Here is a 15,729-nt window from a genome sequence, read left to right on the forward strand (position 1 = left end):
CTCCCAAAAATAGTGTCCTCTCAGCTAATGCCTAATCATTGTGCTTGAGCAGTGATGGCTTAAGTCTGCATAAGACAGGAGTCAGCCTTGGCACAGCTGTGACCCATTTGTAGGATGTTAGCTGCCATCATTCCAGTGTTTATGAGAAATATAAAAAATAATAAGACTGTAATGTGACAGTTGTTCTGATAATCCTTTCACTAGCTCTAATTCTCTTCCTTCAACGGTTGATCAGCTCATAAATACTGGAAAAGATTTTGGGCCACAGTTCTTGCTTTAAATCACCACAGCTTGGTAGAAAATCACTTTCTCCCTCTAGCTCTGGATTAATTAGTCCTAATCTTGGGGCGTTTCCAATGGAGATTTTGTATAAAGGGCCAATACATCTTTGTCAGGAACAATCTATGTTAATTATATTAAGACTGGTGATTAGATCCTCCTCAGTTGTCTCCTTTATGACCATCAAGCAGTCATCAGTGTTGGTCAGTACATGCAGTTACTCCCTGTGTCCACTAGAGGGAACTATTTACTGTTCAATAATACTAGTAGATGCCATTAAATCCTCCTAAATATCACTCCTGCTGCCTTCCAGTTAGTTTTAGGATCAACATTAAAATTCTTCTACATATCTATTAATGTATTCATGGACTTGCCCCTGACTACTACCTGCATAGATGTTCCTGGTCCACTGTAGGGGCCTGATAATAGGTCAACATGTAACATCAGCACTGGGCTTCATAGAAATGCTCAGCCAACTTTTGGTACATTTCACCCTGTGTATTGATAAATGCCACATATTATCTGCTACTCACCAAACCAAAAACTAAAACACTGTATGCTTTCTGTAGTTTTGCACCCAAACTGTGAAATTAGGTCTGTATCTGAAGAGAGCAACATCTTGTAACATCAACAGCTGATTTTATTTCATTTTTTTTTAGTGCTGTGCCTGTTAAAAACGCACCTTATTAGATTTGCTTTTACCTGGAATATGTTAATACCACACAACAGTCATCTTTAAATTGATGGACATTGTTACTATTTTTTTTAATTCTACCATCGTTAAGATAATGATGGTGGCAGTGTTTATGGTAATGGTAATTGTATATATTATATAGAATACTGTTATTCATCTTCTTCATCTTGGGAACACATAAATCCCTGATAATTTTTTTTTTTTTTAATAAACTTAAGGTTCACTCACTTAGCTGTTTCTGAAGCTTTCTGCTGTATTCGTCTGCCTTCTTGAGCAAGTGGAGGTGTCACCAATTCTTTTTTTTTTTTTAATCACAGTAGAAATGTAACTGTTGTTTAAATTGTTGCTCTGCTCACTTTTACTGGGTAAATCAGCATTTCATGTATGAAATATTACTTTTATCATTATGAAGGTATGAGACACTCAGATGATTAAACCCACAATTCTCACAAGTGATTTTAGTTGTAGGGCTGCAACTAACAATTATTTACATTATTGTATTAATCTGACTATTTCTATCTTAATTAATTGCTTGATCTAATAATTGACATAAAATTGTGAAAGTCCAAGGTGACATCTTCAAATATCTTTTGTTCAAACAAAGCTCCAAAACACAGATATATTATCATGTAATAAAACAGCAAACTTAACATTTGACCAGCAAATGTTTGGCATTTTTGCTTGTAAAATGACTTCCAAATTATCAAAATAGTTACCGTTCAATTTTCAGTTGATCGACTAATCATTTCACACGTGTTTCTGCGTTGGTGTCCAGGTCAGTAGCAAGAAGTGTTCACTGTGGGGTGCCCCAAGGCTCGGTGCTCAGTCCAGTCCTCTTTTCATGTCCATGCTCCCTCTACGCCTCCTGATATGTAAAGATAATATGTTTCCATTTTACGCAGAGGATACTCAGATCTATCTAAGATGTGACCCTGCAAACAACTATCAGAACACTGTCATCCTGCAAAACTGCCTTCATGACATCCATAAGTGGAAGTCACAAAATTTCCTGCAGCTAAATGCTGACAAGATAAAGATACTGATCACACATCAAGATAGTGCAAATACCCAAATATCAGTCTTGGTTCATTGACCCATTCAGAAACTCAGCATTGCAGAAATCTTGTTGTCATTTTTTATCAAAACCTCATCTTAGACAGACATGTTAAATCAATGATTCAATCCTGCTTTCATAATCTCAGAAACATTTCAAGCATTAGACCATTTCTTTCTGCCAAACATGTGGAAACTGTCATCCACGCTATCAATACCAGTCGATTGGACTGCTCCCTGCTCTCTGGCATCAGTAGAAAAATCCCCCTCCCACTTCCAGTTCATCCAAAACTCTGCTGCCAGGATTTTAACTCAGACTAGGGAACATGATCACATTTCACCGATCCTGTCTTCCCTACACTGGCTACCTGTTGCTTTTCGTATTGATTTCAAGATTTTAGGCTATTGATTACTTACAAAGCCCAGAGAGGCCTCGCCCCAGGTTATATATCAGATCTCTTATTGCCCTATGTCCCTGCACGCTCCCTGAGATACTCTGATGTGTTGTTCTTGTTGTTCCAAGGTCCAGATTGAGACGCAAAGGTGATAGAGCCTTTGTAATTCGGGTTTCTAGAGTTTGGAACGACCTGCCCGAGTAGATCAGGGTTGAAAACTCTGTTTCGTCTTTTGAACTTGCAGTTTAGAACTTTTCCATATGAATGAACGTCCGTTACATTTAAGCCCTCGCCCAACGAGTTCACACAATACTGATTAAGCCTATCACAGCAAGATAAATCCCTGTATTTCACGGAGTATACCGAGTTTTTAAATCTTGTGTCGGGTTTGACATTCCCGCGCCAGCCGGATGAATGCATAATGCGCATGCTCTATAGGCAGAGCCTGCGCACCGAAGACTTACGCTGGCCGAGCGGCTAACTTCCGGTTAGCTAAATGATTTAATTGTGCGGCTCTTCTAGACTTTCAAATGCCATGGGGCCGAATGGATCAAATTCTGATAGTGTAAGAGTCATTTCGCGGGGGTTGTGTGACACTCAAAACAATTTATCAACCGTTTTACAGCCACAGTAGCGACGGAGTAGGCTACAGCGAAGCCTATGACGTAAGCATGTGTCATTAGTGTTTTTGTAATTACTCTCAGTGCCAGAACAGTTAAAAGTCCCACACTCCACCTAAAATCACTTAAAAAAAAACAAAACTTTTTAAAAGAAATACTTTTTGGTGAATTCATTTGTATAGTCATTTTAGTTTGTTTTAACGTTTGTATTTTATGTGTTTGGTTTTTATTGTGAAGCATTTTGTAACTCAAAAGTGCTATATAAATAAAGTTTATTATTTCAGCTCTTCGGTGTCACTTTTGTACATGACTGTCAGCAGTGTTTTATGTTGATCACCATCAGTCAGATGTTTTCCTGAAAATTTCAAACACAATAAAGACAAGGAAAAAAGTGTTTGTTGCATAAGATGCCATGGTTTCACCATAGCAGCTCTTTTATTAGCAAAATCATGGAGATTAGTCCACTAATGTCCCCATCCAATGGAAACAGAGGGCTGGGGTGTATAGGGGGGATATGTAACTTGAAACCATCACAGATCAGGATCAATAACAGTGCGCTTGTACTCAGCTACCTGTCTATGCACTGAACACAGATCTACATGTGGTCCTACTGTCTGCTACAAGGCCGCCATTGGCATCCTCTTTTCAAAGCTTCTCTTTACGTCATGATTCAATCAGGAATGTTACAGTTTGTAGCGACGCACCAACAACGTGCACGCATTAATTAGAGTAGCTTCTTTTTGGTCATTTAGAAAAATAAAACTTTGAAAGAGGATGACAAATAGAGGAATAAAGTCCCTTTGTTTTATTTTGTGCTCACATCCACACAGGCACACACACGGAGGTCATGCATGCCGAATCACTCACACAGGCTTTTGGCCTCAATCGAAACAAAGCTCCCACTCGCTGCACACATGCAAACAGCACATCCGAAAAGGTTTTACACACAGCTCTCACAGTATGTCAGAGTGAATTGGTCTGTAGAGTGAATTGGTCTTGTCCAAGGAGGCAAAAATTATGTGACAAAGACGATCAGAGGGAAAAAAAAGATAATATGGACTGGGGGTTCTTAGGAAGAGTTCAATGGTACATCTACATAAACCTAACATCTAAGTCAACATAAAGAAAACACTGCAACTAAGGCATGCAAGGCACAAGCACTTACAAACAAAAGACAAAAAGTGTTCATTCATGGACAAAAAAAAAAAAAAAAAAAGTAGAGCCCCCCCCTTTCATATAAAAATTAAAAATAATGATAGCTAAAACAAGCACATTTTAAAAAGTGAAAAATCCCCGGCCATAGACAGTTGTACAAATATTTTACACAAAATGTTTTTCTACACTCCGTCTTTAAAACTTTTAGAGATGAACATAAGTTAATAAGAGGTTAAAAGTGACACACAGCAGTGTCTGTGAAGTTCAGACTCTCCCTCGAATAAAGTCACTTGGTAAGCTGGCCACCAGGCTGCCTAAACAGAAGGAGGAAAAACAACAAACACACTGCGATTAGAGAAGATAAAAAGACTCATTAAATCCTACATAACACTTGGAAAAAACTTTATGTATTACCCATTCGCATACAAAAAGACGAGACAATCTGACAGCATTCACACTGACTGTCAAACTTGTCCTTGTTACCTTTAGAAAAGGCCACAGTCCTTCAGGTTGTTCTTGATGATGACGTCAGTGACGGCATCGAACACAAACTGCACGTTTTTGGTGTCGGTGGCACATGTGAAGTGGGTGTAGATCTCCTTGGTGTCCTTTCTCTTGTTCAGGTCCTCGAACTGGCACTGAATGTAAGCTGCTGCCTCCTCATAAGTGTTGGAGCCTGAAGGGAGGGGAGGAGACAACAGGGACACAATTAAAAGAAAAACCAAACAAGGACATTGGAACATAGTTTAATCCAACCCAATTGAAGACAATTGTTAGACCTTTTTATTGCAAAATTGCCATTTTAAACTCGTAAGGCAGTTAGCCTTGCGAGTTAAAAACTGTACACTACGTATGATTTAAATGGGACTATTATATCTGATTCAGTATCAATTTTAAGTTAACCAGTCATTTTATAATAAGAAATTGTTTAAAAAAAGAAAAAATTATTTATAGTTTACAAATAAATAGTTCAAATTTTCTTTAAAATATATTAATGGTTTTACACAATTTTGCTCGATATTGTTTTTACCTGATCAGGCTGCAGTACAACACCTCTGACTTTGACCTGCATACCACAGAGCAACTTCACTGACTCACATCTGTTTCGCTATGTTTCACTGACAATGATGAGGTTTGTTACCGGAGAGTAACTCAAGGGAAAATCCTGAGATGTTTTGCTTTTGCTGTATTAAATCTTGGAAACTGAAGCCTGTCATTTTTGTTGGGCTTTGACGCACATAGAGGCTGACTGACGTGTGTCCCTACATCTTAGCTTGAGAACAAAGAATTGTTCTCGACAGTTTACGTCACGTTAAAACTAGGAAGACTGCAGGCGTGGGGGGATTATTTCTCACTCAGTCATACAGAATTTGTGTCTTTACCTGCTTAGATTTTAATGTGGATACATGTGTGAAATATGAAATATGAGCATTAATAATGGTTGGTGAATTGAACAAGGACACGTTTTCATAAACATGAAGCAGCCCACGCAGTTCAGCAGCAGAGCAGCGAGAAGAATAAAGAAACATCTTTGTGTCATCTGTAGACTGCCACACCTTTAAGGGGCCACAAGGGGCAGACAGGCTGAGTGTGTCAGAAAATGGAGGACTGAATGTGAACGAGTATGTTCTGGATGTACAAGTCTAAAAACTGAACATTAAAAAAAAAGAAAAGGTAAAACTGTTACGTGTAGAGCTGCTGCATGTTTTATATGTTTACAGAATCTTTCAAATTATTCTGATGGTACAAGTTAGTAGAAAAATAGTTTTGATTATGTTTCTTTCAGCTTTTTCATTGTCTCAAGGTTGGATTCATGTGGGCTTTAAGAGCCCCAATTCATAATTTAATTTACCTCGTCTAAAACCTTTAAGGCCCCAAGGAAAGACTAATCGAAGACATTTTCAATATCTGTAGGGACCTGCAGGCCTGCTGTCACAGTGTTTGCACTTACAAATCACCTAATCTTTATGTCTGTCTCTATCTCACCTGCATATTCTGGGTAGCAAATTGTAAGAGGGCTCTTTTTGATCTTTTCCTCAAACAGGTCTTTCTTGTTAAGGAAGAGGATGATGGAGGTCTCTGTGAACCACTTGTTGTTGCAGATGGAGTCAAACAGCTTCATGCTCTCGTGCATTCGGTTCTGAGTAAGAGCAGAGACACACAATCATAGCCCGTCAGCGAAACTGCACAGACTGAACTTAAAAAGCAGTGTAAAGGATAAAAAAAACAAAAGGGATCTGGGTGTGTTACCATCTCTTCGTCCTCAGCCAGCACCAGGTCGTAGTCACTCAGAGCTACACAGAAGATGATGGCAGTGACACCCTCGAAACAGTGGATCCACTTCTTCCTCTCTGATCTCTGTCCGCCGACATCAAACATTCTGCAGAGATCACAGACACATTTTCATTCATTAACATGCATCACAACTCTGACAATTCATCCTGTCAGCCGTTAATCATTCAGTTTTTCCCTATAGCCACTTTGTATTCTCAAGAGGATTATTGGACGCCTCACTGAAGAGCAGACTGCCAACTGTGCGATCCTCATTTGATCCAAGACATGAAAGTAAGTATTTTCTTTTTAGGAATGTTAACAACAACTAGATAAACTATGAGATAAAATGAGATCTCACAAACTGAACAGCACAAGTACAACAAGGAGAGCAACAATGATTATGTGAAGAGGGGTAAGTGACTGGACAAACGGTGGAGGTTGTACTCACTTGAAATGCAGATCCTTGAAAGTGAAGTGTGTTTCCACAATACCAGTAGTTTTGACCCTGGTCCTCAACACGTCCTGTTGGGTGGGCACATACGCACCATGGGATATCCTGTCCAAGTCATTTAGGTAGCTTTGGGAAGAGAAAAATCAACAAGATGCAGGAAAAAAAAAGAGAGAGAAAGGTTGCAGATTAAGAGTTAAGAATGGTGGTTTTTCTATCAAGAACAATACGTGTCAGTCCGTCCTACTCACTATGCTGCAGAGTCGTTGAGCTGATACTCTCGGGAGCGGCTGAAGCAGGCCTGAACTCCTCCGTCCTTCCACAGCCGCTGGATGACCCCGGCCAGCTCACCTGTCATGAAGCCCTCCTCCGCTGAGCCAGCCAACACGAACAGCTGCCGCGCATCATCCTGATGAGACAAAACTCACTCAAATTAAAGTCATAATCAACATCTTTTTCATCTTTATTTGTCGTTTTTGCTGTGAAAAGTTACTATTTTTTTCATTTATATTTTGTTAAAACTCTGCAGGTGAAAAATGTTAATTATGGCTCAATTATCAAAAGAAACACAAATAACTAAACAGACACAGACATTTCGACACCTTTATCGACATCAGAGCTGGTCTAATACCAGATAATGTTTGCGGTGTGAATATCTGTATGTTTCTGTGTGGAACATGTAAAGGCTGTGAAGACAAATAAAGACTTCATCTACATTGTATTAAACCTAACTGACTGATTTTGGACTAAATGAAGGAAACTCTTTTTTTTTTAAATAAAATCACACCAGGAGATTTGTCACTTACAAATGTCCTTGTTTTGGAACAAATGAGGTGATGAAATAATAGAGACAAATTAATATGCCCGTTCCAGTCCTATTGTCCTTGACACTGTGCATAAAATTAGATTTTATAAGCTACAAAATGTCTAAAGAAAATTGATATCTACTGTATAACAGCATAAAAATCAGGAAAGAAAAGGCTTTGGGTGTAAAATTGGTCACGATGACAGAGCAAGGCCAGTCACACTGAAGGCAATGACTAAGCCTCTTGTTATGCCAGGGGAAAAAAAACAGATTTTTAAAATAAAACAGAAGTCTGTTGAAGATAACTGAAGGCAGGAGGAAAATAAAACTCTGCAGTCTGGACTGTATTTAACTGCAGCATGTGGTGATAGAAAAAGGAATAGAACTGAAATATTGCTGATAAAGATTAAAACTTAAGTTGACAAGTAGCACTTCAGTACATGAAGAAATTCAAGATATTCTATCAGCAGTGCGGCAGGATGATCGTCTCAACTGATGGACCAGCGTACGATTTATGTCCGTAAGCCTCTGCTTTAATGAAATGTTATGAATGTGATACTGAATCCCTGCCAGCTCTATTTGACCTGCTGCTGCTGAGGAGGGGAGTGAAAACAGCTGCCCAGTAGGGAAGGGTGACATATGACTAAGTAACTGTTGCCCTTGTAGCACTGAGCCATATATCAGTATTGAAAAAGAAAGTGTCAGGAGATGGATGCACATTATGTCCTGAGAACAGTTAAATGCCAGCTTTGTTTTCCTCCACTCACCGCTCTGGCTGCGTCAGCAAAGTCAATCTTGAGGCGTCCCATAGCTCTGATGATGGCAATAATGGACTGGATGGTGTTGCTGTAGACAACCGCCTTGTACTGCTTACACTCCTCCTCTGAGTAACCTGCTTCATGGATGATCCTGGCACACAGAGAGAGGACGTAAGTAGTTGTCTCCAAGTAGTTTTATTGTGGACATGATCATAAAACAGATTATTATGATCTACATTACAGAAAATTTCAGTTAAGCAACAATCAATGAAGCAAAATGATGGATAAAAGGTGTCTGAAGTGTCAATTCAGTGTTCACTGGAGCAGAGTGAGGAAACGACTGAGTGTCCATTTTATAGGCAATAGCACATGACTGAACAAATGAATGATTTCACACACAGTGAACAAGTGCGTTGACGGTGTCTCACCTGTTGATTACTAATAAGCACAGCTGTGTTTGTGATTTGATCTATATATAGTGAAGTGTGTGTGCTCTCCATGCAGTCTGAGAGGGGTCACTGAGACTGAAACACTTATGAAAAGACGATTCTCTGAGCTAACAGTAATTGAAGTGTTTCAGCTTGATGTGTTGTTAAATGTGATGTTGATCATCCACACTTACTTCATCTGTTTAACAATTGTACTCTTTCCAGACTCTCCAGCACCTGAAACACAACAGTTGAGAGAAAAACATTAGTCACTACAGTCACATGATGTTAATTATCTTATGTATACATCACAGACAAGCAGGTGCGAAATACATGATACTGCCAAAAAGCCTTTGCTTGAAATGATCATTCTGGCCAGTTCTCTTGGCCCAGTTTCCACCTGGTGTTAACATGTGTATCTGAATAAATTATCTGGGTAATAATGCTCGATCCATGAGTCTTTTGCATTTACAACTGGTATTAAAATGTGTTTTTGCCATTTCAATTGCGTTTGCATTGTGCTCAGATCTCAATATGCAAATTAGCAAGTCTGTTGGCGGACTTGTCAACAAACACGGTGCATCCCAAGGAAAGGACTGCCACGAACATACATCATTCGTTTCTAAAATTATTCTCTGTGGGGGAAGACTTGCTAGCCACTGCTAATAATTGTGGCTTAAGCTAGCAGGAAGAGGCGGAGTAAGGTGACCTTTCATAATGCTGACTGAGAAACATGAATGTGGTCACAGGTATTGCATTTACACCTGGCTGAGATCCGTAGTAGTCTGTCAGATCCAATCGCATTCTGATCCCACCAAGTTCTGTATGCATTAACATGCGTTTTTCCGTTATGCACGTAATGCATCCAGATACAGATCGCCTTTTAATGCGAGGTATAAACTGGTCATCAGTTACCTCCCTCTGGTCATTTATTAATGTACTGTGTTAACTAATATTTCTAGACAGACAGACAAAAATAGATATGTAAATAAATATGTAAAGTGAAATTTTGCTTCCATATTCTGACAAAGGTTTTGTTTTATGAGTCTGCTTCTCTTTCAATCAGGTGACATACCGATTTCTCTACCTATAACCTGTCAAAAACAGGCCACTTCATTACATGTCTTTTTAAAAGATAATCTTTGTCTGCTTGGTTATTTCAAGCTAAATCAAACACAAAGTTTGCATTTTAGCACAGGCGCACATGCAGCATTAATGTTTCGAATGATTTTGCAATTGTCGGATGCTGAAAAATGATTAGAGTCAAACACAAAACCTGATACTCCTGGGAATATCAAAGTACAGCAATCAATCTTTTGATTCATTGTGCAGCCCTACAATCATAACAAATCAGTCAAGGATGAGCTGCTACGTTAATGAGATATTGGCAAGTTAAATCTCACACCAACACAAGACAAATCACTGCCAAACACAGAATTTTGTTCACATCAAACTGCAGCACATCACAGGCCTGAGACTGCAGAGAGGAAGCGTCTCAGGCCTGGTTTAGCCAGGTCACAGTGCAATTGGATTTATCAACTGGATCCTCTCGTCAATGAGATTATACACAGCTTAAACATCCCTGGGTTAGAAACTCACGCTGCATCAGGCTAGCTGGCTGGACTCAAAGCTGTCAGATGCATCTAATACGGACCATTTGATTTATGTGAAACTAATATACAACGCTACTTGCAGCAGTATGATGTCATCACAGCATTAAAAGTGTAAGAAATATATGTAAATCTATTTGAATTAACTAGAGAAGTGTTTGATGCACAGTCTCTCATACACCTCTCCAGCTCCCTCTGAGATACCGGCATGTTTTCAGCTGAACACACAACATTTTAATTACCTTACCTCTGCAGGGACTCACGGCTCCCCGGTGAGGAGAACTGTTCACCAATTCGTTGTCCCATATGATAAACAGCCACGCACCGAAGACACAAAGCTAATATTACTGCAAACATCATAACACGCTCTGATTACCAAACCCACACTCACACCTCAGTGAGCTGCTGGAATTGAAAGGCTTAAAAGGTCGGCAACTGTGACAAAAAAGTGGAAAAGTCAAGCTAGTTCAAGTTTGTCGATGATGATATTTGATTTGCAAAGCCAGGCAAATTTATTTATACAGCACCTTATCCTGCAGAGGACATCCCAAAGTGATAGGGCTACACATTCACCTCAGATTATATGGAGATGCAGATATCCCCCCAGCGAATAATACACACTATGCCTGCTGCTTTTTGTGCAACTGTGCAACACAAATGCCTCTGCGCTAAAATGAAAATCTCTATGATTTGCATTTGTGCAGTACACAAGCAGTCTACATTTTAGGCACACCTCCCACTCAAAACACTTGTGTCAAGAGCATGTCATTTGCAGATTACTGCATTAATGCAAACACCTCTGGTGGGAGGCAAACTGCAATAAGCATGTCAACCAAAGCTGCATATCTCTCTGCCTCGTACAGAAACACACACAATATAAAAAATACATCTAGCTTCACAAATGTGGAAGTGAAACACATCCATGTGTTCAAAGACTTATGGTAATTGCCCCATCAGATGATAAATCCACAAACCAATCCCATACATCTCATGCAGGTGCTTGTGGGAATCGTGACAGGAAAAAAACAACCATGAAAATTCAAATAAAGTCCATCTCAAATGACGCACAGACATAATGAGAACTGACTGCTGCAGCTGACACAGTGCATGTACAGTGTAGACAGTGTGTCTGAAAATACGAGGTGCCCCACACACACACACACACACACACACACACACACACACACACACACACACACACACACACACACACACACACACACACACACACACACACACACACACACACACACCTGCCTGAGCAGAGATGCACTAAAAGATGCAGAAGACTCCTGCACCGTGTGAACAGCTTGCAGACTAGATGGCCCAGGCAGACATCCAGTTAGCATGCACTAGCTGTTTCTGTTGTGTGTACATAGTTGCCACAAATGCTTATTGCCGTCAGCCAGGCTGCACAGGTTGCCACGCAACCTTTTGGCCATCTTTTCCTGACAGATAGTCAGCGGTGGTCATCAGCTACCAGTTATGTGAAGAATTAAGAGAACGTGTGTATGTTTTCCATGAAATTAAACAATTCCAAATAAAGCTGAGAGATGTAATGCTGATATTATCTGGAGGATTAGTTATTGTTATATCATCCTAGGACTTCAACACTGTGTTTTTGACATCTTAAAGACTGCATTACAGTTTAGTGATAAGACTTTCTGAATATATTTGCCTGTTCTGGCTGATTGAAATGGGAGTGAAAGCATCTGCCTGTCAGGCCAGCATATTCAAATAACCGTCACCTAACTTTATTTTGGATGAAGTATGAAATCGCCATTAGTTATACACAAGATATCGCTTTATTATCAGAGTCCATCTCCACTAAAAAACATGTTTTGCTCATCGTTACTTACAGAATGATGTATGTGCAGAGTTTGACACTAGAAAACATGGATATTTGCTCACCAAACATGTGTAAGATGTGTACGTATGACATCACAACTAGTCAGGGAGCCCATCATGCAACTTAGACAAACCTCCGGCACACAGACACTTAAAAATTGACTTTTTTCGGACAAGTAGGAGACATCTAGTGTCTGGTAATTAAACTTCAAATGAAAAACACCTGAATGTTCATAGATTGTAGCCTTTTCAATTAGAGAGGAGTATGTGTAATTTAAAGAGGTTGTTAACCTCTTTTGTGGGGAAAAAAAAAAAAAAAAAAAAAAAAAAAAAAATCAGACAGACGTCAAATTATTACTGAAGGTTTTTAAATGGCTTAAAAACATGTTTGGATGGGACCTTTAATAAGGAAAGTAATTAAAAAATATTGTAAATAACAAATAGGAAACATGTTTTACAAGCAGGTTGAGTTGAGACTTTCAGACTAGTTGAGCAGTTGGTATTATCTCTAAAACCAGCTGGTTTTAGAGATAAAACTGGTTCCCATAGACATCAACATTTATGCCGTATGACCGGGATTTATTTAAAATCACTGAAAACACACACGGTAGTTTCCACCAGTTTGGGAGTGAACCGGCCTGAAAGTACGTTTAGTGTTCATTTCATGTGATGGATGGTTGCCAAACAAGAAGATAGCTTAGAAGATTGAAGACAATCTGCCACACTGAAGACAACTGTACACACATTTCGGACGAGCAGAATTGTTTTAAGATAACATTTCAATCATTGTTTGAGGTTAAGCTGTCTGCTAACTAATCCAAGCTACCGCTGGGGGAAGCTAGTTAGCGTTAAGCAGCTAAGAGCTAAATTAGCTTAACTCGACTAACTTGACGCTAGTGCGGTAGCGACTTAACTTAATCAAGAACTATTTTATTAATGCTTATTATTTTTAATTAGCTGAGGAGAGGGAATCAAGAGAGATAACGCAGCAGCTAAACTTTTCAGCTAACTGCACCACCGTTCATAAATAAAACGCCCCGAAATGTCTCAAACTGCTCCGCTTGTTTCCGTTTCATCAAAGTTCACCTCGTAACAGATTTATCGCCACTGCGGCTAATTAAATGAATCATAAGCGGGCAGAAACACTTGATTTTGATGTGTAAATGTTGGCTATATGTTTGCAGCAGTAGGAAGGGTCCCTCCCCAGCTAACAGACCGACACCCCGTCCATCCATCTTCCCGTCTCACCGAGCAGCAGCAGCTTCACCTCCCGGGCGGCTTTCTCTCCGTCGTCCCGCAGGTTTCTGTCGATCATCTTGCTCCGCTCCTGCGCCGCCTTGTCGTCCGTGCTCAGAGTACATCCCATCTTCTTCTAGCCTGACCTCCGATACAAATACAAAAAAAATCTAGACGAGACACAACTTTTTAACTACGATCGCTACGACATGCAAAGGGCTACACAGCTAGCATCCAGTGGAGGAGGAGGAGGAGGAGGAGGAGGAGGGGGAGGAGGAGGAGGAGGAGGCACGCTTGTCTCTCCAACTGTTGAGATTCAAACACGCCCTGGCCTCACACTCAAGCTCCCGATTTCACAGCCGAGACGCCTCAAATGTGTTTATTTAACCGCGGTAGCTGGCTCTTTTAATGGCGTTCCTACCTCTCGAAGGAGTCACGCACAGCCAGCATTCACAAAAAAATGACAAAAACAAGACGAGTAGACGAGTAAACGGTAGCTTCTGCGTCCGAGTCTGAAATTATTCGTTTCCTGTTCTTCTCACATACCTGTGAGCTGCGCATGCGCGACGGAGCAACAAGCTTTTCTTTCAAAAAAATTTAAAGTCCCGCTCCACTCAAAAATTTGTTTTTCTTCTTGCTCCCACAGTTGGATGTTTGAACTTCACTTTGCAGAATGATGCAGTGTGTGCAGAGTTTGACACTAACAGGCTGTTTTCATCTGCTGAAAGTGGAAAGTTTCTCTGAGCTCATTGAAAATCAGATTTTAAGGGATGGGCCTATGAGCATGATTTGTGACATCATAAATAGTTTTCGAGGCCAATCCTGGTCCAATATTCAATTTACACAAATGTGATGTGGAAACTCGAAGCCTACAGTGCACAAACACTGACAATGGATCTTACAGTGAAGTAGGAGACATCTTGTGTCCAGCAGTTAAACTTTTGAGATGAATTATATTTGCAAAACCATATCAGACACACATGTCTTAATACATGTCCGGGGAGATCTTTAAGCTTCTTATTTTACAACTTGTGTGCTGCAGCAGTGGAAAGTAACATTAAAGTACATTTACTCAAGTACATTAACTTAAGTACAATTTTGAGACACTTGTACTTCACTTGAATATTTCCATTTTATGCTACTTTATATTTCCACTCCACTACATTTCAGAGGGAAATATTGTACTTTCTCCTCCACTACATTTATTTGATACTTTTCAGATGAAGATTCAACACAATGGATAATATAACAAGCTTTTAAAATACAACACATTGTTAAAGATGAAACCAGTGGTTACCAACCTTTTTGACTTTTGATGTCTTACAACAAGCAGTGTGTAGTCAGGTCACATTTCAGATGTCTGAGTTGTTAACAGCTCCACCAAATAGTGATTTTTCCCTCTAAAGTTCTCACATTGATTCATTTCAATAAATGTTCAAATGATACAACATTTCACCAAAAATCAAAGATTAGAGGAAAAAGTCTGAAAACTCAAACAGATTTGTGTGTCAGAACTTTGTTTTTACTTCTTTCCTCTCCCATCAATCATCTCACGACCCCTCAGATTTATCTGGTGACCTTTTGGAGGGGCCCGACCCCTAAGTTGGGAACCACTGGACTAAACTAGCTAACTGTATATAAAGTAGCTCAAACTAGCTTCACCTTCAGCAGCTACAACAGTAACATGCTGCTTACACACTGATGCTTCAATATTAATAATCTAATGATGTCATATATAATAATGTATCAGTCAGAGGAACCAAACCACTACTTTTACTTTAAGTACATTTTACTGCTAATACTTATGTACTTTTACTTAAGTAGGATTTTTCATGCAGGACTTTTATTTGTAATGGAGTATTTTTACGTTGCTGTATTGGTACTTTTACTTAATTAAAAGATCTGAGTACTTCTTCCACCACTGCTGGGCTGTGATTACTGATGAAGAGCATGTCAAGAAAAGAAAGGAAAACATTGTATGGAAAGTGAGACATGATCAAAGTAGAAATACATATGGTAAAATTATAATAGACTAAGTCAATATTTTGTCAAAAGTATTTAATTATTTTGACTTTTATATTGACCTTGTATCTTTGATTTAGTAAGTCAAAATCATAATTTAGCTC

The 15,729-nt window shown here is 39.4% G+C and overlaps 2 protein-coding genes across 4 annotated transcripts in view; both read right to left on the minus strand.

The window, feature by feature from the left end:
- The window catches only part of LOC121897888 (membrane-associated guanylate kinase, WW and PDZ domain-containing protein 2-like), an 88,329-nt gene extending 85,514 nt beyond the window's left edge, over positions 1-2,815 (minus strand). For all 3 annotated transcript variants that reach the window (XM_042412676.1, XM_042412675.1, XM_042412674.1), the window contains exons 1-2: positions 2,444-2,815; positions 1,690-1,838 (exon numbers count right to left, since the gene is read on the minus strand). The gene's annotated coding sequence lies outside the window, so the exon portion shown is untranslated. The remainder of the gene's footprint in view (positions 1-1,689; positions 1,839-2,443) is intronic.
- Positions 2,816-4,305: 1,490 nt separating this feature from the next.
- On the minus strand, positions 4,306-14,165 carry LOC121897444 (guanine nucleotide-binding protein G(i) subunit alpha-1). The gene is made up of 9 exons (XM_042411937.1): positions 13,616-14,165; positions 9,104-9,146; positions 8,491-8,632; positions 7,170-7,327; positions 6,919-7,047; positions 6,447-6,576; positions 6,183-6,336; positions 4,680-4,872; positions 4,306-4,510 (listed from the first exon to the last, which is right to left on the minus strand). Exons 1-8 carry the CDS (start codon positions 13,731-13,733, stop codon positions 4,682-4,684), a joined length of 1,065 nt encoding a protein of 354 aa, XP_042267871.1. The 5' UTR covers positions 13,734-14,165; the 3' UTR covers positions 4,306-4,510; positions 4,680-4,681.
- Positions 14,166-15,729: the final 1,564 nt, after the last annotated feature.

Source organism: Thunnus maccoyii, chromosome 5 (assembly GCF_910596095.1).
Source record: "Thunnus maccoyii chromosome 5, fThuMac1.1, whole genome shotgun sequence".
In the NCBI taxonomy this organism is placed as follows: Eukaryota; Metazoa; Chordata; class Actinopteri; order Scombriformes; family Scombridae; genus Thunnus; species Thunnus maccoyii.

What these genes read in the sequence shown, in the direction of transcription:
- LOC121897444 (XM_042411937.1), bottom strand. Translation starts at nt 13,733, where the DNA reads ATGGGATGTACTCTGAGCACGGACGACAAGGCGGCGCAGGAGCGGAGC. An exon ending in TTCAAGGATCTGCATTTCAA is followed by an intron (nt 6,577 to 6,918) that starts GTGAGTACAACC and finishes TGATCTCTGCAG; the next exon opens with AATGTTTGATGTCGGCGGAC. An exon ending in TGGCTGAGGACGAAGAGATG is followed by an intron (nt 6,337 to 6,446) that starts GTAACACACCCA and finishes GCTCTTACTCAG; the next exon opens with AACCGAATGCACGAGAGCAT.